Source organism: Miniopterus natalensis, chromosome 19, assembly GCF_054644295.1.
Source record: "Miniopterus natalensis isolate mMinNat1 chromosome 19, mMinNat1.hap1, whole genome shotgun sequence".
NCBI lineage: Eukaryota > Metazoa > Chordata > Mammalia > Chiroptera > Miniopteridae > Miniopterus > Miniopterus natalensis.
Genome location: NC_142099.1, coordinates 197,172 through 224,991, shown reverse-complemented (window position 1 = coordinate 224,991; position 27,820 = coordinate 197,172). Strand labels below are relative to the sequence as shown.

General features: G+C 52.5%; 3 protein-coding genes, 1 non-coding gene and 1 pseudogene across 4 annotated transcripts; 3 read left to right on the top strand and 2 right to left on the bottom strand.

The window, feature by feature from the left end:
• The first annotated feature begins 674 nt into the window (after positions 1-674).
• Positions 675-7,700, top strand: PRSS16 (serine protease 16). The gene is made up of 12 exons (XM_087827685.1): positions 675-811; positions 887-1,047; positions 1,812-1,911; positions 2,047-2,176; positions 3,374-3,497; positions 3,748-3,825; positions 3,910-3,957; positions 4,445-4,735; positions 5,489-5,630; positions 6,464-6,643; positions 6,723-6,868; positions 6,980-7,700. Exons 1-12 carry the CDS (start codon positions 703-705, stop codon positions 7,043-7,045), a joined length of 1,575 nt encoding a protein of 524 aa, XP_087683811.1. The 5' UTR covers positions 675-702; the 3' UTR covers positions 7,046-7,700.
• A 3,377-nt stretch (positions 7,701-11,077) lies between these two features.
• Positions 11,078-11,149, top strand: TRNAQ-CUG (transfer RNA glutamine (anticodon CUG)). Its single transcript has one exon. It is a non-coding gene; the product is annotated as a tRNA-Gln (tRNA).
• A 3,715-nt stretch (positions 11,150-14,864) lies between these two features.
• On the bottom strand, positions 14,865-17,909 carry POM121L2 (POM121 transmembrane nucleoporin like 2). Its single transcript, XM_016220261.2, has one exon. It carries the CDS (start codon positions 17,907-17,909, stop codon positions 14,865-14,867), a length of 3,045 nt encoding a protein of 1,014 aa, XP_016075747.2.
• Positions 17,910-22,936: 5,027 nt separating this feature from the next.
• On the top strand, positions 22,937-24,271 carry ZNF391 (zinc finger protein 391). Its single transcript, XM_016220285.2, is given in 2 exon segments — positions 22,937-24,024; positions 24,026-24,271. Coding segments are annotated over 2 exon segments (1,068 nt in total). The 5' UTR covers positions 22,937-23,146; the 3' UTR covers positions 24,216-24,271.
• A 1,095-nt stretch (positions 24,272-25,366) lies between these two features.
• On the bottom strand, positions 25,367-26,011 carry LOC107542827 (large ribosomal subunit protein uL23 pseudogene; annotated as a pseudogene).
• Between the last annotated feature and the right edge of the window lie 1,809 nt (positions 26,012-27,820).

Below are 27,820 nucleotides of genomic sequence, written 5' to 3'. Positions count from 1 at the left end.
CGCTCTCTCCTTCAATGAGCTTTGGCTTTGATTTCATCGCCCTTTGAAAATGCCCCTTTGTCAAATCTGAAATGTCTAAATTTCATTTTTTTGCCGGGATTATATTTGTCTCTAATTTTTCACTTCTGAAATTCTTGTGAATTCTATACAGAACTGTGGCCTTTCCAAACACATCGCTTTGTCATAAATGGTGACTTTGCAGCAAATTTAAGTATCGTAAGGAGAAAAAGGGTAGGTACTCCTCCTGGCCCGTAAGGGGACCGAACCCGCGACCTTGGTGTTATTACCACCACGCTCTAACCAACTGAGCTAACTGGCCAGCTACCAGCTCCCCTTTTTACTTGAGAAAATAAAAAGTTTGTTGACACTCTTGTGTGGTTAGAACTAAAGGACATTTCTTTCCCCTTTCCTAAGAAGACATTCTTGTTTAGCTCTTTTTAATAACAACTGAAGGACAGGGAGGGGAGGGGAAGACTGAGGGACTAAGGAAGGGAGGTCAGGGGACGAGAGGGGGAGAAAATCAGGGAGAGAAGAAATTGGATATCCAGGTGCCCCATCATCAGGCCTCTAGACATAGACTCTGGCGTCCCTGCCCCGCGTTGGTGGCGCCTACAGACGCTTGACCTGTCCCGGGAGAGTCACCTGCAAAGAAACCTGAGCTCCTGATGAAAGGCTATAAATCTCAAGGCCAGCCCTGGGGACATGACGATCCCTAGAGCCTCTCACAGAGGACTGGACAGCATGGCCGTGGGCCCTGCCTTGTGGTTGGGCCCTCTGCTCCTGGTTTCCCTCTGGGGGTCCTCAGCTCCAGGTAGGAGGAGCCTGAGGGTCAGGGAGGGGCTCCTAAGGGGTCCCAGCTTAACTCTGTCCCCTCTGGGTCCCACAGCTTCTCTTCTTAGGCGTCTCAGTGAGCACATTCAGCGGTTTCAGGAGAGCTCTGTCCTGAGCCTGAGTCTGGACCCGGCGGTTGCATCCCTCCCTAAAGAGGGATGGCTGGAGCAGCCACTGGACCCCTTCAACGCATCTGACAGGAGGTCCTTCCTACAGGTGAGGCCAGGAAAGGGGGAGTCCACTGCCTACCCTGCCCTCTCCTTACCTCTCTACTCTGTTCTTCAGCCTCTGCATTCTTCCCATCTCCATACCTATGTCTTCCCACCTCTCTGCCCCTCAGTCTCACCCTATGTTGCTGTCAGTATCCCTTATGACCTTCAGCTCAGTCCCCTTGTGTTTTAAATGTGCCTTTTGTCCCCTATCTCTTCCCTCACCCTCTACTTTTTGGTCCTGTCCTTCAATTCTCTCTCTTCTCTCTCTCCCCCCTCAGTCCCTCTTCTCCCTGTCCTTCAGATTAAACACTAAACCCACCACCAGGTCTCAGTGTGTAGCAGAGGTTTGGACTGGCTTTGGAACCAGCCCTGGCTCACAACAGGCACTTGGAGATATCTACTGAATGAACAAACTTGCTGTTTTTCACACCTACTCTGTACACAGTCCCCAAAGGTCATCTCACCTAGGTGCTATTCCTAAACCCACCTGCATTTGTACTTATTCTACAATTATTAATATATAGCAGGTGCCTATCATGTGCTCACCACTATTCCTGGGATATAAGAGAAAAAGTTGACAAAATATCTGTTCTTGTAGATCTTACATTCTAGGTGAGAAGACAACAGGAGGGAGATGAACACATAAGTAAACAAGCCTACTTCAGAGGCTGCTCAGTGTATAAAGATCCATTAGGGAGAGAGACTGGGGTGAACAGGGAATAAATAGGCCCGGACGACCACAATCCCATTCTTTCCTCCTCTTCTCAGCGGTACTGGGTAAACGACCAGCATTGGACCAGCCAGGATGGACCCGTATTCTTGCATCTGGGAGGTGAGGGCAGCCTTGGGCCAGGCTCAGTGATGAGAGGTAAGAAGCAAGGGTGGGGAAGATGTAGCTGGGAAGCTGTTGGGGGTGGGAAGGGGAGCTGCGCACGGCAGTGCTGTGACACCTGAGGGCTGCAAGGGCTTACACCCCTCCCACCCCCTTCCATACTCTTCACAGGGCACCCTGCAGCCCTGGCCCCAGCCTTGGGCGCTCTGGTGATAGGCCTGGAACACAGATTTTATGGCCTGAGTATACCTGCTGGGGGTCTGAACATGGCCCAACTCCGCTTCTTGTCCAGTCGCCATGCGTAAGTTGGGGCAGGGAAAGTGTCTGGGGCTGTGGGACTGGAGGGGTCGGTCTCTGTCTCCAGAAGTTGCCCTGGAGCTTTTGGTTCCCACTTTCTTCCGTCTTTCACTGTCACATTTTTTCTCTCTCCGCCTCTGGGTCTCTGTCCTTCCCTATCTCTTGGTTCTTCCCTCATCCCATCTCACAATGGCTACTGGTCCGCATGGCCTGGTCTCTTACCTGGATGGCACGGCCCCCCCACTGGTCTCTGTTTCTGCCCTTGCCCTCTTCAGTCTTTTCTCCAGATGAAGCCAGAGGGATTGGTAGAGCCTAAACCTACTGCAAATCCCTCTCCTCTGTCTCTCCCTCACAGTGGCCAGAGGTTTGCGGGCTCCGGCCTACGTTACCTCTGACCTCGGGTTCCAGTCTCACTGGGCTGCAGTGCGCTCACCTCCTGGCTGCCCTCCACATGCAGGCACATTGCTGCCTTCAGCCTCTGAGCCCTCCCCTCTGCAAGGAGTGGGCTCCCCCAGACACTGCACCTCCTTTTAGGGTTTCCTGCTCCTACTAACAACCCCTGCTCTTCCCCTCACCTGCGCTATTGGTCTCCACACATTGCCTCTCCCTCTCCTCCTTGGTGTCTGTCTGTCTGTCCGTCTGTAGTCCTCTTTGCCTTTCTCTGACTTACTCTTGTCTCCATCTCTATATGTCCGTCTGCATCTCTGTGCCTCTGTGTTACTTCCTGTCTCTCAATCTTTTCAGAAGCTAGGCCGGTTTCTAACTGCAGTAGGATGGCAGTAACTGCAAACCGCTCAGAAAGCTTAGGGAGGCAGGAAAGCGCCCAGGATAGAAGAGGCCGTCAGACGCGTGCCAGCATCTCTCTACCCCCCCCCCCCCCCCCCGCAACCGTCCCAGCCTGGGGCCCCTCCGCCTCCTGGCGAACTCTGCCTGACTGTCCCCAAGCCCTTTTATGCATGTCAGGTTTCCCCCTAAACTGCCAGGAGAGTTTTCCTCTCCCGCCTAATACGGAAGGAAAGGAGGGCGCAGGCTTCCCAAAAGGTCTCCGCCCGCCCAGCCGCCGGCGGCCATGGACGTGCGGATAGTCCGCAGAAGTCCTCGCGAGGGAAGGGCCCCGGCTTCTGGCCAGGCCCCTCCCCGCCTGCACGGACGGGGGCCTCCGGGCTTCCCGAGACGGCCGACCCGCCTCCCCCGACCCCAGGCTGGCCGACGTGGTCTCCGCGCGCCTCGCGCTCTCCCGCCTCCTCAACGTCTCCGCCTCCAGCCCCTGGGTCTGCTTCGGAGGCTCCTACGCCGGCTCCCTGGCCGCCTGGGCGCGGCTGAAGGTCGCGGGACTCCTCTGGGCGGACGGGGGGTGGACTCGGGGTCCCCACCCCAGGGGATAGGACCCCCCTCCCCACCCTTTCCCCCCCTAGAAGGGCTTTCCCCAGCTGTCTCCACAAGGGTCTGGGGTACAGCGAGAGCGACTCGCCCGGGCCGCGCGGGGAGCGCGTGGCACAGGGCGGAGGTCAGCGGTCAGCGGTCAGCGGTCAGCGGTCCCAGCCCGCGCCCGGCCTGACGATTTCTCCTCCCCAGTTCCCGCATCTCCTCTTCGCCGCGGTCGCCTCCTCGGCCCCGGTGCGGGCCGTGCTGGATTTCTCCGCGTACAACGAGGTAAGGACGCGGGCGGGGCCCGGCGGGAGCGGCGTCTCCGCGGAGCGGGTCCCCGACGCGCCTCTTCTCCCGCGGTCGCCACAGGTGGTGTCCCGGAGCCTCACGAGCGCGGCCATCGGCGGGTCCCCGGAAGTAGGAGTGGGCCAGTCCCGGGGGGCGGGGGGGAGGAGGCCTCCAGGTTGCGGCCAGAGGAAAGGGTGCAGCCTTCTGGGGAGAGGGGCGCCCCGAGGGATGGACCGACCCTAGGAGAGGGCAGGAGCTGAGGAGGCGCCGGGCTTAGGAGGGGCGGGGCTAACGAGGGCGGGGCCTGGGGAGACGACCCTATCAGGAGGCGAGGCTCAGGGTGGGGCGGGGCCTGGGGAGAGACCACCCTATCAGAAGGCGAGGCTCAGGGTGGGGCGGGGCCTGGGGAGAGACCACCCTATCAGGAGGCGAGGCTCAGGGTGGGGCGGGGCCTGGGGACGACCGCCCGGGAGGTTCGGAGGGGGCTGGGCCTGGCGTGCGCGAGTTCGAGTCCCGGGGAGGAGCGGGCTCGGGGCCGGGGAGCGCAGGGAGCCGCTGCTCTTGGAAGAGACAGCGGCCCGGCGCCGGTCTCCGCCGACACGGCCTCTCCCCGCAGTGCCGGGCGGCGGCGTCCCGCGCCTTCGCGGAGGTGGAGCGGCGGCTGCGCGCGGGCGGCGCGGCCCGGGCGGCGCTGAGGGCGGAGCTGGGCGCATGCGCGTCCCTGGGCCGCGCGGAGGACCGAGCGGAGCTGCTGGGGGCGCTGCAGGCGCTGGTGGGCGGCGCGGTGCAGTACGACCGGCAGGCGGGGGCGCCGCTGAGCGTGCGACGGCTCTGCGGGTTTCTCCTCGAGGGCAGGGGCAATGGCAGCCGCCCCGGGCCCTACCGCGGGCTGCGCCGGGCCGTGCAGGTGAGCTCCCCGAGCACGGCGGGAGACAAGGGCTCCCGCTCCACCTCCGCTGTGCAATCTTGGGCAGCCGCGAATCCTTTCTGGACCCTATTTTCCTCATCTGCCAAATGGGGGATGACACAGGGCCCTGGGGAGGTGAAGTAAAGAGGGGCCAGTGATGGGCTCACACACTATGCAAAGTTAGCCACTATGCTATCGGTTTTCCTGTCTTGTTTTGTCTTCTTCTTGGGGCTTGCAACAGTGTCTGGCACAGGCAAGTGTCGATTAGTAGTTATAGACTGAATGAAAAAATATAGGTAGCCCTGAGGACAGAGTTCTCCTCCTGGAGCCCAGAACCGCCATCTTCGGAATCCACAGTTGTAATCCAGCTGTCACTTCTACAGCACTATCTGCACCAAGAGCTGTGCAAAGTGCTTCCCATATGTTATTTCATTGACTTCTCACAGTAGTTCTAGGAGGTAGGCACTATTACTGTCCCCACTTACAGATGAGGAAACTGAGGTCCAAGTCATTATCCCTTGCCCAAGTTCTCACAGGTAATTAAGGTCCCAGTCATCTAGTACCTTAACGTCTAACCCACAAGGACCCAGGCACCTACCTCCTCTGACCACTGACTCCCAGGAGAACATAGGAACTCCCTCTGCTGACTTCTGACCTTTGACTTTTAGGGATCTATGCTTTCAGACCCTGGCTTACGGGGGGAGGGGAGAAATTTATAAATGTATGTATGTATGTATGTATATTGTCTTCTAGGTTGTCATACACAGCCTGGGCCAGAGGTGTTTAAGCTTTTCCCGAGCAGAGACATTGGCGCAGCTGAGGGTCACAGAACCCCAAGTGTCCGGTGTGGGTGACCGGCAGTGGTTGTACCAGACTTGTACTGAGTTTGGCTTCTGTGAGTGCCTGGCCCAACCCTCACCTCTAATAACCTAAAAAAAAAAAAAAAAAGCAAAAAAAAAAAAAGGCTATGGAAGGGATAGGTAATAGGCAACAAGCATTTATTTGAGACCAATAAGAATACCTATATGAGAGACACTGATTTAGGCAGAAACCTAAATAGATTTCCAATTAGGAGACAAAGGCAATGGGTGTTTCTGAGGAAGGGAAGTGAACAATTACATCCATAGAAGGAATGCGTTTATTTCTACTGGTGCAGATAAGCTAACATGGTAAATGAACAGCCTAATAGCAGTCCGTCTGGCAATCATACTTAATGCAGCTGACCTAGTTACCATCCCAATCTTAGTTAGCTTGACCCATATATAAAGTTATTTTCTCAAGATCCCTCCACGGAGTTTCTGCAACTTACACAAACCTTCGGCAACTACATACAACTTTCAGTTTTTGTCCTTTTATTATTCTATTTTAGAACAAAATCACTTTCCTTTTTTTTTCTTTACCAAAAAAGAAAACACCTATGTCCTTTATGTCCTTCCTTATCAAAAAAACACATTCTATTTTCTCTTCCCTCAACCAGATCCATCTTCATGCTTCATAGCCCCTTCTAATGAAAGTATATACCCTATTTTTCATATACAGTCATTTTGCTTCATCTTTGACACTATCCCATCACAGCCCTATCATTCTGGGCCATCAGTCGAGTGCCAGAGGTGTCCCTCTAACAGGACTGTGAACTCATTGGTCATTGTTGGGGAGAGCCATGCGATTATTGAAGCAGGTTGGGGAGCTGAGTTTATACCCCACACTTACAGATATCTCCCTCCACAGATGTCACCTGTGAGGATCCTGGATGTCCTTTCTCCAGGCTCCCAGCACTGCCCTCCCAGCTAGAGTTGTGTGAGCAGGTGTTTGGGCTTTCACCCTCCTCCATAGGCCAGGCTGTGGCCCAGACAAACTCCTACTATGGCGGCCAGACCCCAGGGGCCACCCAGGTGCTGTTCGTTAATGGTGAGCATGCCCTCAGAACCTGGCCCCGAAGTTTCCACCTTGCCCCAGCTCAGCACACCATTCTCTCCTTTCTCTCCAGGGGATGCAGACCCCTGGCATGTGCTAAGTGTAACACAGGCCTTGGGGCCATCAGTTTCAGCCATTCTCATCCCTAGTGCCTCTCACTGCTTGGATATGGCACCTGAGAGGCCCTCAGATTCCCCTAGCCTCCTCCTAGGGCGCCAGGTAAGGCAGAAAAAGCTCTGGGTGATTTACATTTCATCTGCATACTAATTTGCATGTCCCTCCCCTCACCAGTGCTGGGATCTGACTTTCAAAATTCTCCCACATTTACAGAGCATCTTCCAGCAGCTGCAGACCTGGCTCAAGCTGGCAAAGAGCCGGGTTCGAGATGGGGTCTGAGCCCTATGCATTCTCAGGCCAGGACATATTTATTCACTGAACGGGAGAAAGCGGCTTGTTTAGAAAGAGGAAATTCCCAGGAATTGGGATTTGGTACCTGTTCTGCATATAACTGACTTGTGTCTACAACCATCCTCACTCCCAACTAAAACTGCCCTGTTACAGACAGAGTTCCATAAATATAAGTGGATGATTATTCTCATTGTGAATGTTATTATTTTAATGACAAATGTCAGAGAAATGTCACTCTTTATGCTGGTGCCCTCCCCCTGCTAATCAGATTCTGGCTCAAATTCAGCTCAGCTCCCAGGCTGGGCGCCTTCTGCACATCTCTCTCTGGACCCTGGGCCCTGCTTCTCACTCTGATCATTGAAAGACATCATTAGGAAATGGAAAGACAACCAAAAGGCTGAGGGAAGCATGCACATACGTGCACAAAGGACTTGGGTCCAGATTATTCAAAGAACTCCCAGAAACCAATAATAAAAAGACAAGTGAATAAGAAATGGGCAAAACACTTGGATAACCACTTCAATTAAAAACACATGGATGGCCAGTAATCCCACAAAAAAAGATGCCCAACCTGCTTACTCATTAGAGAAATGCGAATTAAACCACATGAAATACTGCTTTATACCCAATTGAGTTACAAGCAAATAAACAAAATAACCCCCCCCCCCCAAAAGTTCAAAAGGTGCAGATGTCACCCTGCCTAGTTTTGGAGAAGGAATTTGGACTCTGGTTTTGAGTTACTTTTGATTATGAGTCTTAGAGTTTCTGTATTTTTATTTTAACAAATAAAAAATGCGAGGAAGAGAAATGCACCATGAGTGAAAATATACTAAAAGAAAGATCATTCAAAATTGTTAGCTCTGGGGGCGCCCACGAAATGAGTACACGATTCTGCTGCACCTTGTAAAGCTGCTCTTCAGCGCGGTGTTTCTGTGGTGTAGGGTGTAATGGTCATCACATTCGCCTAACACGCAAAAGGTCCCTGGTTTGAAACAGTGGTTGTCTGAGGCTTTTTGCATCTGCATTTCTCCTCTAAATGTCTAAGCCTTTGGCAGTTCACTCTTCATTCCCGCTGTCAACCCTGGGACTTTATGCAAAGAATTTCTAAGAATAACAAGAACTTGAAATCCACCTAATTATGTTTAAAAATTAGATCCTTCCCTCTTACCGTTGCACATTAGCAGTTTCTTATGCCATCTGGGTCCAAGACCTTTTATGATATGTGTATTACAAATGTCTTCTTTCAGTTTGTGTCTGGTGTTTTCTCTCTCAATGGAGTCTTTAGATGAAAGTGGTGTTCAATTTGTATGAGGCCCAGAGAGTCACTCTTTCCTTTACACTTGGTGCTTGTTATGTCCTGTCTACAAAATGTTTGCTTATCTCCAAGGCATGAAGCATTTTTCTGATTTTTCTTCAATAGGCTGTATCCTTTGCACTTTCGCTTTTGGTCTGTGGGCAAATGACTTAAACAGGCACTTCATGAAAGACAACCAAATGGCTAGTAAGAAATTGAGATGTGTGACATACCAAAATTTAGATAGATAGATAAATGGATGATGGATCGATGACAGATAGATGGTAGATGACTGATAGATAAGTGATAGATTGATAGATGGATGATAGATGAATGGATGGTAGGTAATAGATGGATAGATAAGAGACAGTTGGTGATCGACAGATAGATTAGCTAGGACATAGGTAAAGAAAAAGGGGAAGAAAGAAAACACCTGAGGCCAATCTCCAACACAAGGCAGAGGCATTCCAGGTGCTGGGACCTGAGCCCAACCCTTGACTCCAAATCGGGGCTTCGCGGGTGCAAGTACCTGAGCCCGAGCTGCGTCTGCACACCTGGGCTTCCCAGGCCCGGGGTCTTGAGCCTGACCCGGTGACCCGGGCGAGGCTTTCCTGGTTCTGCGGCTACTAGCAGCCAACAGTCGTTAGCTGGGCACCGAAAAGCTCGGCGTTAGTGGGTTCAACTTTTCGTTTGGTTTAGCAGAAAACAGTCCCGGTGTGGGTGGGTTCACTTGGGTGTGCGGTTGAGACAAGTCTGCGAGACAGACACACAGGGAACCCTCGCAGGGTGTGGGCCTCGCAGGCAGGGTGTCGTGACAGCCGGCTGTTCCCCTCGGACATCTCCAGGGAGTGGCACCCAACTCCGTGCCAGGTGCGCCCCCTGTCAGGAGGGAGCCCGAAGCTTCCCGGAGTCAGGACCACGGACAGCGCCCCTGGATGTGCAGGGCCGAGGAGCGATTTGTCCACGTGGGGAAGGAAAGGAGCAAATAGTTGAACGGTATGTTGAGTGGCGATGCGTGTGTTTTGTTCGCAGATTTTTTATTTTTATAAAAGCATGAAATATGGAATACATTATTTCTGCTTGATTGAATGCAGGCTCAAACATGGGGCCACGCCACCGGGAAATGCTTCACCGCAGCGACTCTGCGCCCGCGCTTCGCTGGGGCGGGGCCCTGGGGCTCCCGGCTGCCGGCGAGGCCACCGCTGCGTCCCCGGCCCGCTAAGGGGAGTCACGGGAGCCACGTTCCTGTGAGTTTTCTCAAATCGTCTGGGAGAAATTTAGCTCTTTTATACTTAATTAGGTCAGACTAGGTCTAAAATTCTGTGTACTTTGAGAAGACAAAGGGGTAAGAGGCAGGAACTTTTTTTAATATATAAAAGAGCTATCCATTACCTACATATTTTATAGCTTATTTATTATGTAACCCTCAAGATAATGCCCTGAAACCCTCTCCGTGACCAATGTTCGGTCTTCAGCCTCGTTTTCGCACCTCACATCTCCTTCCTCTCCAACCACACTGCCCTATTTGCAGCCTCTCACTTACCATGGATTTGTGCATGTTACTGTCCTTCCTTAAATATCTTCTATACCAGTTAGCATCTTCTCAGTCTTTACTTTTTCAGAAATAACTTTCCCCAAACTTTCTAAATAAATTTTGCATTAATTTGCATGGTGACTTGATTCCTCTGTCTCTCTCACTAGAATATAATCTCCAAGGGGTGTAGTGCCCAGTTTTGTTCATCAATGAAACCCTAGTACACAGTGCCTAGTACACACCATAAATATTAATTGAACAAATATGTGAACTCATCATGGTCCTACACAGTTAATGTTACCTTGATTTTGAGATGAAAAGCTGAGTTTATAGTGAGCAGTTAGTTGTGTAAGTTGCAGAACCTGCAAAACCTGTGTCAATTGCTATATATGTAACAACTATTTTGAACTTAACATTTAAAAAAGAAAAAAAAGTTTTTGCAAGTCAGAGTCCAGTTAGCTCGGTTGGTTAGAACGTGGTTCTAATAATGCCAAGATTGCCAGTTGGATGTCCACACCGGCCACAGGTTTGCTTGATTTTAGAGAAACCCGATTCTTAACCCGTAGAAAGCAGAGAATAACATATAACGTGCAATGTCCTAAGAAGTTCCAAATCCATCGCTCTTGTTACCCTTTAATCCACCCATGACCCAACTCAATTCCCATAAATCCAACACTTCCCGGACAGGGTTTTCATTCCCACTCCCCCAGGAGCGGTGGCCGAGCACAGGGGCAAGGGGCTCAAAGGGGGGAGCTCTGCCTGGTGGAAAGAGGGGAAAAGTGGAAAGGATAGTTGGCAACGTTTTTAAAAATTCGTTTGATTTTAACTCGTCTTTCCAACATACCAACTACTCTTCTCTTTGAAATCAACAAGAGATACAACTTAAGGAGTTCTTGAAAGAATGCTCTTTCCCTGTCTCTGAGGCCTCTGTGTTAGCTGACAGCCCAAGCGCCCTGCGAGGAGGCACCCCAAGGGTGGGCTGCTTCAGGAGCCCCCTCTCCCTGCCTGTCCTTTCCAGGGAGACTCCGGTGTAAAAGGTGCTGGCCAGCACCTGACAGGTAACAGTTTACCACTTAATCCTAGAGAAGGAAAAGCAGGCGGGCTTTACACCTTTATAAAGGGGGCCTGGGTCAGGGCACTTGGGAGGAGGGATTATGTCACCAAAGAATTCAGGCAGGTTGGGTGACAGGTGGGCCCCATGGTGTAATGGTTAGCACTCTGGACTCTGAATCCAGTGATCCGAGTTCAAATCTCGGTGGGACCTCGTTTTTGTCTCTGGTCCTTGTTTGAGCCCAGTGTCTGCAGTCACCAGCCAAAGGACAACGTAAGGCTCGCTGTGTGCCACTTTTTCTTGTGGGGGCAGAAATCCCGAAAGAAAATGCTCGAGGAGAGCCCCCAGACTTGCTGGAACAGGAAATCTCTAGAGAAAGCCCATGAGCTGAGCAGACAGGAGGGAAGGGGGCAGGCGAGAAGAGCAACAGGAAGGTAGGTGACACTTGGGGACCGAGAAAAGTGGGGATTGACTCCAGAAGTGGAGAAAGGCGCCCACTGACAGACTGACAGGTGTCTCCGCAGCCTGTGGCCACCGGGCTGCCCTGGTCCCCACTGGGCGTAAGTAAACCAGGGTCTTTGCTGCAATTAAATAACATAGTTTTATTCAAGGGTCTTAAGCGAATTACAGTTCTGGAAACGCTACCAGGCAATACCCAGAGTGTTTCGAAGAAAAAGAAATGCTGAGCGTTTTTATGGTGAAATGCACGTGCTTGACAAGAATCCCAGCAGGGGACCTTCGGGTGTCCGGTTCTGGACAACGGGACCTTGTTTCCTTAAGTTCTCCAGAGGGTTGTCTACAGGACTTATGGACATCTGGGCACTGACTCAACTGAAAAGCTCAGTTCAGGTCCTCGGTGGTTAAAAGGCTGCGAGAGCCCCCTCACGTCTGGGCCCTTTCCGAGGGACCCAGCGGGCAGCTGGGCTGTGGTGCCCCCGCGTTTTCTGCTCCAGTCCCCTCACCAACCAGGTGCCCAGGACCGGCCCTCGCTCCCCTGCAGGTCCTTACAGGGTGGCTGACTGACAAGAGGGAAGGGGTATCTGAAAAAAGTCTCAAAGTGTATGTTGATTAATGTAAGTATCACTCTGCACAAAGTGGCTTTTGGAGTGTTCCTGATATTCTGTTTCTTGGATGCTGGTTACGTTGATGTGCTCAGTGTGAGGAAGGCCAGTGGGCGACACCCTGATTTCAGGGCAGCCTCTGGATGTGTACTGTTCTTCAGCACAAAGTTAAAATGAAACAAAAACAAAAAAACCAAGAACTGTGATCACTGAAAGATATCATTATTTGGATGAAATGCAAGTTTCTAAGTGGAAGGAAATATTGCAATTGAAAGGCCTCACAGCGAGGGGGAGACACATCCTATGACTCATCAAGAAACAGAAGACAAGTCAAACGAAAATGTGCAAAAGAAGATGAGTTTCCCAGGCGGAAAAAGATCTTTCGTTGGTCAAGGGCATTTCATTTGCTCCTGGTAACAACCCTGGGAAGGGACACAAGGACCAAAAACTTGGAAAGAAACATATGACAAGAGTCTGAAGGTGTTTCTCCATATTTACCCCATGATTCCAATTCTAAGCTTCAATCTTTTGGAAATACAGATGCAGGTAAAGATTTTCATACAGAGGTATTCATCTCAGCATTATTATGGAAAATATTTGGAATGTATAAATACAGTATGATCAGTTTAATGTAACAAATATTTATGAGCTGAATGCATTTACTATTGAGAACACAAAACAGGCATGAAGCTTGTGGTCCTTATGTGTCCTCCATTCGATAAAACACATGGAATTTTCAGAATTATACTTTCAAAGAGTATTTGTTGTCATGGAAATGAGTGCATTACTATAAGATTAAACAAAGAATAGTATATTAAAATATGTATATGTAATATATTCCATGTAAACTACAATTATTTATTTTAATGAGTTCTTTCTGGGTGCCTTCTATTGAAGGGACCATGCCCACCCGCCCCAGCCTAGCTTTTTCTTTTTTCATTTTTCACCATGTTGGCAACATAGGACATGACACACAAGGGGCATAGGTGGAGATGAGCTGATCAGAAACCAGCATGGCAAACAGATTCTCTTAATATGGTCCCCATAACCACCCCCCATAGTCGTGACCTTGTTTGATCTCTCTTGAGGGTCTGGCACAAGCTGTGACTTTCTTCTAACAGAATATGACAAAGGTAACAGGAAGTGACTATGTGAACATGGTTATGTGACTAAGTTATATCATATACAGTATCACCCATTTATTTTGCTGGAGCAAACAGCATGGATATTTAGAGTCAGAGAGACCTAGTTAGAGTTCTAACCTTGGCAATTTGCTATATGAGGGAAAGACCAGACCTTGGAACCTTGCAGGTTTAAATCCTGAATCTCACCTTTACTAACTGGCTGGGCTTGGGCTTTGTGCCTCCGGATTGACATGAATTTCACAGTAATTTCTACATCACTGACTTATTTTGACAATTTTTTATTTTATCAACTAATTTAAGATGGCTTATTTTTCCAACTAGGCTTCTTCCAAGGTATCCATAGAACAAAACAGCAGGTAGATGTCTTCAGGGCATTATTCTTGTCGCTTTCTCCTCAGGGTAGTAAGAACTGCTGCAGAACTGTCACCACTCATGCACAGGCCCCCATCATTGGTCACAGGGCAGAGGCCAGCCAAAGGATCTGCTCTCCTTTGCTTGCTTGCTTTCTTTGTTTGCAGGCCCACGAGGCTTCCTGCCCTGCCGACCCCTCACCCCCAGGTGTAAAAGTGGAGGAGTGGTTTGTACCAACTAAAAGAAAAATGAGGGGTGAGTTTTGGTTCCCTGAGTATTTCCTGCTTCTACTGGAGGCAACACAGCCTACGTTGTAGAGAGAAGCAAGGTCACCTGGCCCTGCCTGGCCCTACAGCTTCCTGACAAGTCATCCTTAAAGTAAAAAAAACCAAAAACCAAAAAACAAACTTGAAAATTGGCATTTGTAGCCATAATGTGACTTATCCAATCAGTGAGGCTCCAGATTTACATATACAGGTAAGTCTGGTTCTAACAACAGAGCACCTCCACGCCTACAAGTCGTCTGTCCTTCAAATTCAACTGGAAGCCCACGTGACAATCCTATGAGACACAGCGAAGAGGAGGAGTCTCTGCACACTTAATGGAGAATGGTGAATGAAAGTGTGTCAGGTAAGCAAGGCCCACCTGCCTGCTCCCAGCCTGGAGGGACTCTGGCCAAGAACTTCTTCCCTTTTCTAGAATGAGGAGTGACCTCTGGGCCTGACAGGCTGAGTTTTCACCAGTCTCTTAGGAGCTAAACTGCAGAAAGAAGGGTGGGGCTGAAATGCCACCTTGCCTGGTAAAAGGTTAAAACGGTTTGGTGGAAGGAAGCGGCAGAACACCCTCAGGGATAACCATTGGTCCTTGAGGAAAAGCTGGTTCAAGGTCAAATTGCATCAAAATTCCTCTAAGAACCCAATGAGGAACAACACAGCAAGAATGAGGGCTCAGCATCCCCAGGGACCAGAGGAAGGGAACCACTTCTTAGAGCTGAATAAAAGCTAAGGCCTAGAATCCATTCCTCCTTCCAAAGATGCAAGAGGGTGGGGGCTGTGCCTGCTGCTTCCTGGCATGTCTGTCCCCAGGGGAGGGTAGGAGGCAGTATCCTGACTGAGCTCACACCCGATGCAGAGAGGAATGGGTAGGAGGGGAAGGCAAGGCTCTGTTCAAGTCCAGAGGTTCCACCCAGTGTTTTCCTGCTACCACCACTAGACATCTTGGTGCTTTACCTTCTAGAATACAGATGAGGAGTCACAGGTGAACATAAAGCTCTAGCCTTAAATCTGGGTTTTTTTGCTTTAGAAAATTAGATGCTGAGTCTCTTCCCAACAACACTGAGGTCCGAGTCAGGGTGAGGGTGAGGGACACAGGCTATTTCTTGTGGGCATGATGCCTCCGGGAATGCCCTTGCTCCCGATTCTTTGGGGTTTTTGGTTTTGCACCAATGGAAAATGAAGGGACTGATGATCTGAAAGACCCTCTCCCAATGGAGGCCTGGGCAGGCAGAGAGGGAATCCCAAAGCCAAAGCTACTGCCTGTGTTAAGTGGTCTAGGGACAGGGATGCTCTGAGCTAAGGGGGCCATGGGGGAAGGCCCAAACATAATCTTTCTTGCAGAAATGCTGGCCCTTCCCAAAGGCAAAGGGGTGCTCTGGGTGGTCAGGTCCTGGGTGTTCTGACTCCAGCCTTTTCCAAAGGGTGTGCTGATACGAGTGACCCCACTTGGGATTGCTCCAATGGAAAACACTCCAGAGCTGGAGCTCGTGTTTGGGACCGTCCTGCTGACCTCAGGCTCCCCGCAGTCCATAGGGGTCACTAATCCCCCGAAGGCAAAAGGTCGGGGGGCTGTGCTGCCAAACACTGAGCCACGAGTTCCACTCTGGTGGGTCTGGGTGACAACTCCAAAACCAGTGGGACTAGCTTGACCAAAAGGAAAACCTGCTGGGGTGCTGCCTACATTTGGCTGGAGGCTGGCAGGGATGTGGAAGGTGGAGGCTGAGGGTGCCAACACCCCAAATGCTGGCTGTGTGGGGATGCTAAAGGCTGGCTGAGCTGGAGTTGGGGTTGGGGTTGGGGATACCACTGCTGAGTTTCCTAAAACAGAAGAGCTATTGAAGCTTGGGCTAAGGGTTGGTTGGGTGGCCCCTTGCTTTTGTCCACCTGCAGCTCCAAATGCAGGCTGGGGAGTGGCTCCCAGGGATAGCAGAAAAGGTAACTTTGAGTTTGATGCCAAAGGAAGTGTGAATGCTGAGGTAGGACTGGAGATGCAGGATGATAATGCTGGCTGGCTTGTGGTTACGAGGGCTGAGGCCGGCAGAGGGCTGTCCTTGCCCTTAAAATTGACAGTGCTTTTACTAGGGGATACCTGGATAGCACTGGGAAGAACCTGGTTAAAGTCCTTTACCATAGGAATGGCAGAATGCTGGGGAGGTGGGAAAATGCAGCCCGTGACTGGGGAGACGCCGGCCCTGAAGGCAGGGGAAGCCTCAACGAGGAAAGTGTGAGAAGTGGAAGGCACAGGGACTGAGTAAGTGTTGCCTGTGGTACGGGTAACAACCACTACACCAAAATCCAGAGGTGGCTTGAAAGAGGGGTCTTTGGATGTGCTGACTGGGGTAGTGGAGGTGCCTACAGAGGTAGCTTTGACCAGGTCATGGAAGAGATGGGTAGAAGCAGGAGGAACTAGAGGAGAGGTCTGTTTGAAAGAGAAAGGAGCTATCACAGGCGTCGTTTGAAGCGGTCCTATGCTGCCAAAGATGGGTTTGAAGGTGGGCATTGAGAAGCCTGGAGGTGACCATGCTGCAGCTGTGACTGAGATCCCGGAAGGTAAGGAGACTCCAGGCTCACTGTTGGGTGGGGACCCCCAAATGGGTTTTGATGTGGGGTCAACAGAAGTTGCAGCAGGAGATGCAGATGCAGAAAGATGGTGGGCTGGTCTCACCACTCCAAACACAGTCCTTTGTGTAGAGGGCACTGCGGGGGTAATAGCAGGTGGGCCTGGGGGCCTGGCAGGCCTGTCAGCCTGACAGATCAAGGGTGGCCATGTAGTGTCAGTGACTGGTGATGTGGAAGAAACAGGGGTCAGAAGGGTGACAGCAGCTGTGGGCTTTGAGTCTGAAGAGGGGCCTGCAAGGGGCTCTGACAGCAGGCTGGGTGTCTTCAGAGGTGAGTGGGCCACACTGACTCCCTCTCGCATGGACTTTACGGAGGCCACCGGGCCCGGAGATGCCACCCGAGGATTTGTGCCCTGGGTTGGAGCTGTGCCTGTAGAAGGCAGGGTAAGAGACTGGGAAGGTGGATTTGCAGACCGAGTGCCAGGGACAGGGTCGGTGTTGATCTCCAGTGTATCCTTTCTGCTTTTGTTGCTCCACTGAAGTCCAGCTTTTGTCCCCAAGGCCAGGTCCTCAGCAGGAACTGCAAAACCAAGCTGGGGAGGTGGACTAGGGGACACCGGGGTCCCAGGGCTAGGGGGCAGCCGTGGAATCTCCTCACTTTGCTGCCCAATGCTGCCAGACGCTGCTGGGGACTCCTCTGATGCCAGTGGGACTGGACAGCGGCGCTGATGACCTTTTTTCTTTTTTACTGGCCACTCTGGCATCTGGAAGGGTGCACAGGAAACACTTCTCTTCCAAGGCTCAGAGAAATCTCTGGCGGAGCTATAAGAGCTTGAAATAGCATTTCTTTTGGAGCAGAGCGGGCCGCCTGCGTGTGAACCGGCCGAGGAGCTCGCGGGGGAGGAACTGGGCCCCCTGTTCAAGCTGCGGTCCAAGCCCAGAGGCCCAAGACTGGGCACGAAGGAAGCGAGGCTTCCACCCTTCACCAGAGGCTTAAATGCCGACGACCCGGCAGCTAGACTCCTCTTACCGTCCGACCTTTCCGGGGCCCGGGACGGCGGCTCTCCCGGCCTCAGTCTCCCTTTCTTGTACTCTCCGAGGACCCTGAGCACTGTCTCCTTTGCAGGTGGGTCTGGGGGCTGCTCAGAGGGTGAGAACCCCGCTAGGCTGACGGCCGGCGCCGGGGAGGTGCCGGGGAGCCCTCTCTGCTCGGGGGGAGTGATCTTGATGGTCACCGGGCTCCACACGGCCCTGGGGTGCCGAAGAGACCAGATAGTCCGCTTCAGGTAGCTGCCCCACCAGTCGGCGGGCTGCGGCCCCACGATGGCGCTCCGGGGCTGCGCCATGGGGAAGCGCCGCCAGGCCTCGCTCACCGCCCACGAGGCGGGGCTGGCGGGGTCCCAGCTGCGCGGCCGGCTCCCAGGTCTGAGCCGCGGGGCAGGGTGGGCGCGGTGGACGTGCTGAACCCGGTGGACCTGGTGCAGGGCCTGAGAAGGCCGGCGCGTCACGGGCCTCTGCGGCAGGCCTGCGCGCCCCTCTGCCGGGGACGGCGGGGGCCCCGGTTTGCCCAGGTAACTGCCCATGCGGCGCGGCGAGGCGACTCCGAGGGCGGTTTAGGCCTCCGCGGTTTCCGACATCTTCCGACAGCCGAGTCCCAGCGCGCGGGGTTCGCTGACGGTTGGGATCCGAGCGCGAGGAAAGGGCGCGACCTTGGGGCGCTCCACCCTCGCAGGCCCCGCGGCCGCCCGCAGGTCGGCGTCGGTGGGCCCAGGGGCGCGCGGGGCCTCCGCAGGCCCGTGCGCTCTGCTGTTGGGAGGCCCAAGCTGGGCGCTCGGACGAGGGGAGGGTTTCGAGGGGGAGCGCGGGGCGCAGGTCTGGACTGAGCGGGCCCGACGGCCCCGGCGTCGACTACAGACGGGCTCGCGGGCCGCCCGGGCCCCCGGGGTCCCGGCGAGGAGCCCAGGACTGGAGGCCCGACGGTGCGCCCGCGGCCGGGTGGCCGTCGCGGGTCAGCAGGAACGTTGGGGCCCAACTCGCCGATTCTCGCTCCTGCCGCCCCCGCCTTCCCGCAGCGGGCAGGGCCCGGCATTTTCGGGGCGGACGGGCTCGGACAGGCCGCGTCCCCGCCTTGTCCGGGGGCGCCCGAGGGGCTGAATCCCAGTCGCCCTCGGACCGCTCGTCCTTCGTCAGGCGGGGCCCCGGGACGTCTCCACCCGCCGGAGCCTGGGCCCCCGCAGGCCCGCGGGGCGGAGCTCGGTCCCGCCGCCGTCTCGCGCTGGGCGCCGGGCGGAGCGCAGGGAGCGGAGGCCGCGGGCGGCTGGACCGGAGCCCGCTTTCCAAAGGCCTTTCCAGAGTCGGGTTCGGTTCGTGCCAAGATTATTGTTAGAAGAGGCTTTCTTTTAGTAATCTTTAGAAGTTGTTTGTTTTTTAAATTTTCAGAATATTAGTCACCTAGTTGACTCTAGCTTCCCAAAATATTGAGCCGCAAATTGATACCTTATGGTATTTGTATAAAAATCGGTTATTTTCTCCACAAGAATTGTATCCAAATTAGCTGTCTATTTTTCCCCCTTTAAAATGATATATTTTCTAATTTTAAGGAGTATTTAGAAAAAAGTATTTTATTGCTTTTATAGTAAATGATCGTAGACAACCTATTCTTTATTCAGCACGGTATTTTTGTAGCCAGTTTTGGTTTATTTCCCTTTTATTTTTATCTTTTTTTTTTTTTGTAGCCAGTTTTGTAAATCAGTTACGTTTAATATATTTGCTTTGTTTTAAAAATTGATTGTATGGATTTATTCCATTTTCTTCTCCTTTAATATGTAAGTAAACAAAGTGGACTCATTCCATAAATGACGCCCATCGGCTCGCAACTGTCCCCGCACCGTGAGGGCGGTTCGGGGTTCCAGGCGCGCGCGTCGAGACCCCCCTTCAACCCACGTGGCCTCGCTGCCCTGGGAGCGCGTCCTCACCCCCCGTGGCCCCTTCTCTCGTGAACATCAGGCAGGGGACCCACCTAGGCCTTTATTTCTGGCTGAAAATCCTTCCCCGGGGACGGCTCCCGGGCTACTGGAGGACCGCGGGAGGGACTTGGAGCGGGGCGCCCCCTCCCGGTGCCGGGCGGCTGCGCGCGGGGGGCGCTGCCTCAGTCCGGCGGGACGCGCGACGGGAGAGGAGCCGCGAGGGAAAAGCCCGACGGGAAGCCCCCGGGGCGGTGCCGACGTTCTCCGTCGTTCCGTGAGTTTCCTTTTCCGTCTTCTTTCCGCCGCTCGTTTCCCGCGCCCCCGCCCCCGCGCAAGTCGGGCCGGCGCTTCCCCGGCAGGCCGCCCCCGCCGTCACTCCGGGCCTGCGCCTTCCCCCCCTCCCCCGACGGTGGTCAAAGCAGGTGAGTCGGGGCGTTACCGCGTCGTGCACGGCATGAAAGGGCCGGGAAGCGCTACCCACTTATCCGAGAGGACAGCAGAGGGGCAGGGAGGACCCCGGGTTCTGAGCGAAAGGAGGGCGCCCTCGCGGGTGGTGCGGCTGCGAGGAGGCGAACGTGGGAGCCGCGACGCGCGCGTGCGCTCGTGGAAACAGCAACGCTACCGACCCCTGCGCGCTGGGTGCTCCTTCAGCCTCGCAGACACCCAAACGGCGAGGCCTTTTCTTGCCCACAGTCGGTGCTACAGGCCCTCGCGGCCGCTCGTAAAAGGCCTGCACCGCGCGGCTCTGGGCCGCGCTCGCCGCGTCCGTCCTCGGGCTCCGCCCACCCGCTCCGCCCGCCAACCGCCGCCCGCCGGCCCTCACGCGCATGCGCAGCGGGCGCCGACCGGCCCGTGCCACGCCCCCTACCACCCCGGTTCTCTAACGGGTAGTCTGCAGTCGCCCCGGTGCACTAGTCCCGGAGGCTGTTCCGCACGGACCCGCCCTGCGCTCGGCGCAGGAGGGACCACGGTCTGAGTGCAGAGTGTGAAGCGCGGTGGGACCCGGGAAGCTCGCGAGTGCGAGAGCGGCGGCGCGCGCAGGGGTTTCCTGTTAATGCTTCCGGCTTCCCCACGCTCCGTGCACTCGGGTTCCGTGCGAGCGCTGGTCCGCCGGGTGAGTGTCCGGTGCTGGGCGGGAGGCGGCCGGTGAGTGGGGCGCGCAGCGCTTAGCGGCGGAGCCGGGCGGGTGGACCTGGGGGCTCTGGGAGCGGTCTTGCGGGAACACTGGGCTCCCTAGGTAGACCCGAGGTGGCTCGGGGGTCTGCCCGCGGGTCGGCCCGGGGCGCCTCGGCGGCCGGACTGGGGTCTCCGCGCGCCCAGCACTGGCCTCGCGCTCGGGCTCGGCCGGGTCCCTGCCGCCCCCTCGAGGGTGCTGATCCTGGGGCGCCCCGGGGAGATGCGCTACGCCCCACTCCACCCTGAGGAGTCAGGGTCGGGCTGGTGTCCTAGAGTCAGAGCTCAGTTTCTCGGCCATTTAGGTAGGGGCCCCAGGAATGGAAAATGGGACTCAAGTGTTCTTCCCCTGCCTGTTGAGATGCAGTAAGTGCGGTGCACTCAGGTGTGGTGAGCCTGAGTCCAGGACTTAGCGCTTGGCCTTGGGTGTATCCGTACCTCAGTTCTTGATTTGTATTGTGGGAATAATAATAGTCGTGTGCCTCCCCCCCCGCCCCCGTCATTGCGAGGCATAAATGAGTCAATATTTGTAAAATTCTTAGAAAAGGCAGATGTGAAAGAAAAGACCCAAAGGAGGCCCTTTTCCAGAGGTTGCATGCACCTCCAAGTTAGGTTCCTTTTTTAAATGTAGATTCTTTCCCCAACGGGGTTTCTGTGTGTCCATCGTATGTGTCACATACACAGACATTGCGTGATACAGTTATCCAGGTCATGAGATTATTTGAAATGCAAAAACAACTACATTTTGGGGCTTTTGTAATGTGCACTGTATATACAGTAGCTGAATTATAGATAATCTTGTATCAAATTGGCACATTTTAGCCATCATCAAGATATTAATAAGCATGAGAGTGAACCCTAAACTTCCAACTGGCTATCACCTGTGAACTCTGTCTTAGTTTCATTCTCTGTTCAGGATATCCTGTCTACTCTTAGGTACCCTCTGTTTGAATGGTTCTAGTGTGAGAATTTACAAAGATCTCCAAATTTCAGATCTTTCTGGTTTCTCTTTGCCTCCAACATCCTAAATATTTCCTCAAGAATATGTCTTCTCCAGGATGGAATGTAATATTTAAAAGTAATAATATTCCACAATGTACAAAATCTCCATTGTTCTCACAGCACCTTTATGGTGGTGTGGGTGTTCTCAGATATTCAAGGACTTCATTTGGGGACGAAGACTTGCTTTGGAGGCTTTAGAAGCTTTGCAAATTACCTGCTGAGAGATGCACTATTCACCTCTCTGGTAACTGTCAGTACTTTAGTTCCATTGCATTAGAGAAGTAATTCTCTACCCTTCAGACCTACCATCCCCCTTAAAATTCTGCAATAAAGTTTATAGATAGTAGTAATTACCTCTAGATACAATTTCCAAAATATCTATGTATTACCTTAACTGTAATATAAAGGAGAACCAAAAGGAAAGTAATTTATGATAGAATATGTATTTCACCGAGTAAACAACTGAGTGAAATCGGTGCCTGCTCCTGGGCAAAGAGTCACTGTGAACACAACAGCTACAAATGCGCACTGAATATGGATGTTGCATTTGTGAACCTAATACTGTGAATGGCTTGGTTTTGCTGAAATGGTGAGTGTAGCCAATAACATTCAAAGAAAGAGGAATTTGTTTCGTTGATTTTCCAATATATGACAAGGCTCTGCAAAATACCTTGTATTTACATGTCAAGCAGTGTTAGGTTCTAGCCTCAGGCAACAGCTCTTTGAAAGTCTGGCCAGATAAGGAACATTCTTTGTTTTGCAGGAATGTCCACCATCCCTGGCCCCCAATCAACGTGACAACCAAAAAACAAATTCCCAAAACTCTCCCCAGGAGGTGGTACTGCTGCCTTGAGGACTGCTGTAATAAAAGAGAGAAGTGCCCTGATGATGGATTAGCGTAGGATCTGGGCTGCAAGAATGTAGGCCAGCCAGCCCAGCAGAAAAGCCAGTTCCCATAAAGTATGCACCTGGATTTTACTGCAAGGTTCTAAATAAATTAGAAATTCTGACTCCTCAGTCAACCCAGTGGTAGGGCTCTTTTGTTCCGTTTCCAGCTGAAAGGCATGATCTTGGCAAAGCTGGACACTGACAGCATCACCACGTTGCTCTTGAGGTTCTCCGTGCATGGCTTCTTGGTGAATGTCCTATGTGGTTCATCTCCACATCTGGGAGGTTTCCAGTTATAAGAAAGGAAAAGCTTGTAAAACCATATCACCCCCTCACCCAGTGGATCTCAGATCCTGTTGTGAGCTTGTGGCTGCCATGCCCATGGCCTCATTTTACTTTCTGATCCCCAAGTCAGCTCATCAGCTAGAGTACCTGCTCATTTCCTTTTTTTTAGGCTTAGCATATTACCCAGTCACCTCCCTGTATTTATTGAATTCTCTTCTCACCATGTCCTCTGTAAAACAACAAACAGACCAAAAAATAAATAAAATTAAAAAATCTGCCTGGTATCTCTTCTGCCTCTTTTTATTTTCTCCACATATAAAGTTGGTGGTGTGCTCAAATTGCAAATTAGTTGTCTTTTTCCTGCTGGTTTGTTTTCTTTGCTCTCAACACTAGACACAGGTGACATCTGCACTTTCACTGTCTTTCAGATAGGGAGAGTTGAGCTGAACCAAAGCATCAACACCAATCAGGCTGTTTCTGAAGAGCTACAGTTTTCAGGGCCAGCAATGGAAAGTCCCAGAGGGAATACCACCCAAGGTCCTAGGGATGAAGAGGTCTGTGACAGTGAGGGCCAGCTGTCAAGGCAGACAGCATGTCCTGCACGGAAGAACTCTTCTGAGAAAACAGCCATCAGGAGAGTGTCAATGACTCTCAAAGAGATTGTCACTGAGGAGGGAGGCCCAGAATCCAGTGAACTTAGTCTAAGCTCAAAACTTAACACACAGCGAAAAACTCCAAAGGGTGCCAGATTCCCCATATCTAGGAAAAACTCCAAAGATAATTCAGGTTTAATTAAACACAAACTCTTTCCACAAAAGAAACCTTGTAAATACAGTGAGTGTGGGAAAGCCTTCAGTTATAAATCACACCTTTTTATCCACAGTAGAATTCATGGTGGAGAAAAACCTTTTGAATGCAATCAATGTGGGAAAACTTTTAGCTGAAGTACACACCTGATTAAGCATCAAAGAACTCACATGGGAGAGAAACCTTATGAATGCAGTGAGTGTGGGAAAGCTTTCAACCGGAGTACCCACCTTGGTCTACATCAGAGGATCCACACTGGAGAAAAACCGTATGAATGCAGTGAATGTGGAAAAGCCTTCAGCCGAAGCACTAACCTTAGTCATCATCAGCAAACTCACATTCAAGAAAAACCTTACAAATGTAATGAATGTGGGAAAGCCTTCAGCGACCGTTCAACCGTAATTCAGCATCAACAAATACACGCGGGAGAGAACCCCTATGAGTGCAGTGAATGTGGAAAAACTTTCATCTGGGTCTCATCCCTCATTGAACATCAGAGAACACACACTGGAGAGAACCCCTATGAATGCAGGGACTGTGGGAAGGTGTTCAGTCGAGGCTCATCCCTCACTGAACATCAGAGTCCACACTGGGGAAAAGCCGCATGAGTGCAGATTGTGTGGAAAGGGCTTCAGTCGGAGCTCATCCCTTGCTATTCACCAGAGAAGTCACACTGGAGAGAAGCCTTACAAGTGTAATGACTGTGGGACAGCCTTCAGTCAGAGCTCAACGCTCATCAGACATCAGCAGCTTCATGTTAAACAGTGACATCTAGGCTTTCATGAATGTTAGCCGAAGAGCATATTGCATACCCTCCTGCAACTGAAAAGAAAAGTAAATGTGTTTGAATTCTCCTTCTTCCTAGCTAGCTATAAGCTGGTTTCAACTAGCCTTCCTATTTGTAAACTAAATGCTGAAATGAGTGATCCATTCAACGAGATGACTTCAAACTCCTAGCATCAATCTAATACTCTTGAAAACTCCAACTTTAGAGTATACAGCTACCTGACACCTTGCATTTCCTTACCTTCTCTGAGCAGCCAGTGAACCCCCTGTTTTCCAACCACATCAGCCCCTTCACTTAAAGAGGAAGTCCTCTCTGTGTGTATATATTCATGGTTGCTGATGCCAGTCACAGAAGAGGAGGAGCTGGCTTCAGACCGAAAATAAACACTTCCCACCAGTTTGGGGTTAATACTGTTGAGTCAAATTCAGTCTCTGGACTTATAAGGACAGATTTTTCTTTCTTCCTCACATTTTTGCTGTCTCATATTTCTGTCAAAGTATAACCCATAGTACTAATGTGCCTAATTAATCCTAGTGTTATTTTATCATTACCAAGACTGTCCTAAAACTTTTACAGACATTTAGTTCCTTGGAAATATATTGCTGCCCCAATTTTAAAATTTTTGTTTACAGACTTCATGAAACTGATTCGCTTTGGCTCTGACTCTCATCAATCTTAATTTAATTTTTTAAAATATGTCTTTATTGATTTCAGAGAGAGGAGGGGAGAGAGAGAGATAGAAACATCAATGATGAGAGTCATTGATCGGCTGCCTCTTGCACACCCCTGATTGGAGACCTGGGCATGCGCCCTGACTGAGAATCGAACCTCAATCTCCTGGGTCCTAGGTCGATGCTCAACTGCTGAGCAATGCTGGCCGGGCTCTGCCAATCTTTTAACACTGATCTCTTAGACATACTCAGTGCCTGTTAGTCTCTCCTTTTCCTACTTGACATTTGTAGAATTGGCTCTTTGGGCCACTCTTATGCCTTCAAAGTTGAGTTTCTGGGTTCCATGAGTCTGTACTGATCCACACTTTTCCTACCTCCCAGCATTTCTCTGATTAACAATGACTAGCTCTGTGACTTTGGGCAAGAATTGGACAAGAATAACCTCATTCTAGTGGGTTATGAGGTTATTCAATTGGATTGTAAGCTTCTTGAAGACAGAAGTCTTGTTTAGATCCCTATGACACAGTGATCCTCAGCCGGTGTGTGGTGGCACACTGGTGTGCTGCAAGAATTTTTATTTTTTCATTTATTTTTGCAGTGTAAGATTTTTATATTTAGAATTAGCCAGCTGGACTCAGTTTAGAGGATCCCAATTTTGTTGGCAACATCCAAAGCATCATAGTCAGGAGCCAGTCGAACATATGCCTTCTTCTCTCCATCAGGCCTGATCAGGGTGTTGACCTTGGCCACATCAATGTCCTAGAGCTTCTTCACAGCCTGTTTGACCTGGTGCTTGTTGGCCTTGACATCCACAATAACACAGGTGTATTGTTGTCTTCTATCTTCTTCATGGCTGACTCGGTAGTCAGGGGGAATTTGATGATGGCATAGTGGTCAAGCTTGTTTCTCCTGGGTGTGCTCTTCCGAGGATATTTAGGCTGCCTTCAGAGCCTCAGTGTCTTCAGCGGTGGGAAGGTGGGTGACGTGCGGATCTTTTTTTTATGTCTGTGGACGCCTTTCAGCACTGCTTCCTTTGCCTTCAAAGCCTTTGCTTTAGCTTCGGCTTTGGGGGGGGCAGGGGCTTCCTTCTTTGCTTTTGGCACCATCTTTGTAAAAAGCTGCAAGAATTTTTATACGTGCAGTACCTGACTGTTTACTCAGGCGAACTGACCTCTTTTCCCTTAGATTGTCAAATTAAAAAGTTGACAACAGCCAAGCACAACAGTAGCTGTCTGATGTGAACGAATGAGAATTATACCTTTTTTTTTGTTGTTAGATCGGCAAAAAATATGTTTTTGGTGTGCTGCAGAATTTTAGTAATTAGTTTATGTGCCACGAGATGAAAAAATGCTGCAAATCACGCTATAAAACATCACAAACTGCTGCAAAGTGACTGGATGCCCTGTAACCACTGCTCACTGGCTCCTTATCCCAGATAATCGGCCCACTCGATTTTTCGAAACAACTTCATAGTTGATTTCTGTTTCTACTGCTGCTGCCCTGCTCCTAGTTTGGGCTTAGATGACTAGAGTAGACACACTGTTGATGCCCGTGTCTGCCTGTCTTTAGCTGCCTGACTAAACCACCACTTTGTTCGGATTCCCTACGAAAGATTCCACAGGAAAATTCAGACTGTTTAACTTCAAGGCCTGCACGGTTGGCTCTGCCTGGTCACCTGCCATTACTCCCCAGCACACGAGGGCGGGCCAGTGCTCGCCGGGCGGCACCCTCTTCTCCCGCGGGCTTCCCCGGGGCTGCTGCCCAGCGCCCCTCCCGCGTCCCCCCTGCCGCTTTCTCGGGAGCCCTGTCCACACTTACAAGCCCGCCCGCCCGGCCGCGTTCGGCCGCCCGCCTCGGGAGCCCTGGGCAGCGGTGGTTTCCATCTTCTGATCTGCGCACTTTCTCCCTCTTCTCTGGTTCTTTCAGGTGCTTCTTCCGCAATCTTGAAGTGAGAATTGTCTTACATCTCGCAGGGGCCCAGTGCAGGCCTGGACTCTGTTTCAGCCCAAACCGGGAGGGTTTCATTGAAGGGGGATCCCTGCAGTCTCCTGAATGTCCACGCAGCCTCGCCCACGCCGCCCTTTCGCCCCGCGCGAGTTCTGTGTGCGTGTCTGGGACCCTCCTTCCCGCTCCGGCGCAGGTCGCCGGCCTCCGGCGCGAGACGCGACTTACTCGGGTAAAGGGATCAGGGCGGCGCCTGGTGTTAGTAAGCGCCCGACACGCGAGTCTCTGCCCTGCCTCCCGTCTGCCTGGAGCCTTTCACTTCGCGCGGGCAGGGTCTGGAGCTCCTGACCGGACGTGGAGAACCCGGGCCACAACCGAGGAAGTTAAAAGGCGTTTCCCCAACCGCCGAAACCGGCAACAGCATCCACCTCATTGTGACTCCCCGCGCGTCCAAAACGACTGGAGACGGTACCGGAGGCGGCCAGGCGACGGGCTGGGACCGGCCGCCCGCACCGCCCGGAGCGGCGACTGCACGGGGCAGCTCGCGTCTCGCTCGCCCGCGGGGTCCTCGGTAGCGCCGGTGCCCACGCGGCCCGCGCACGGGGAGCAGCGCTCTGCCGGGTGAGGGACCCGCGGGGCCCATGACGGGGCAGCTGTTTCACGGAGAAAATCACAGCGACTCGGCGCACGCTGACCGACGTCTCCGAGGTGACCCTCGTTACGGGGCCCGCGGCCAGGCGCTCGGCGCGGGGGGAGGCAGAAGGGCGCCAAGGGCCGGAGGGCGGCGCCCGGGGCCGGCCCCGCGTGTGCGCGCCTGGCCCTCGGCGGCCCCCGTAGCTGCGGCCCCGCGTGTGCGCGCCTGGCCCCCGGCGGCCCCCGTAGATGCGGCCCCGCGTGTGCGCGCCTGGCCCTCGGCGGCCCCCGTAGCTGCGGCCCCGCGTGTGCGCGCCTGGCCCCCGGCGGCCCCCGTA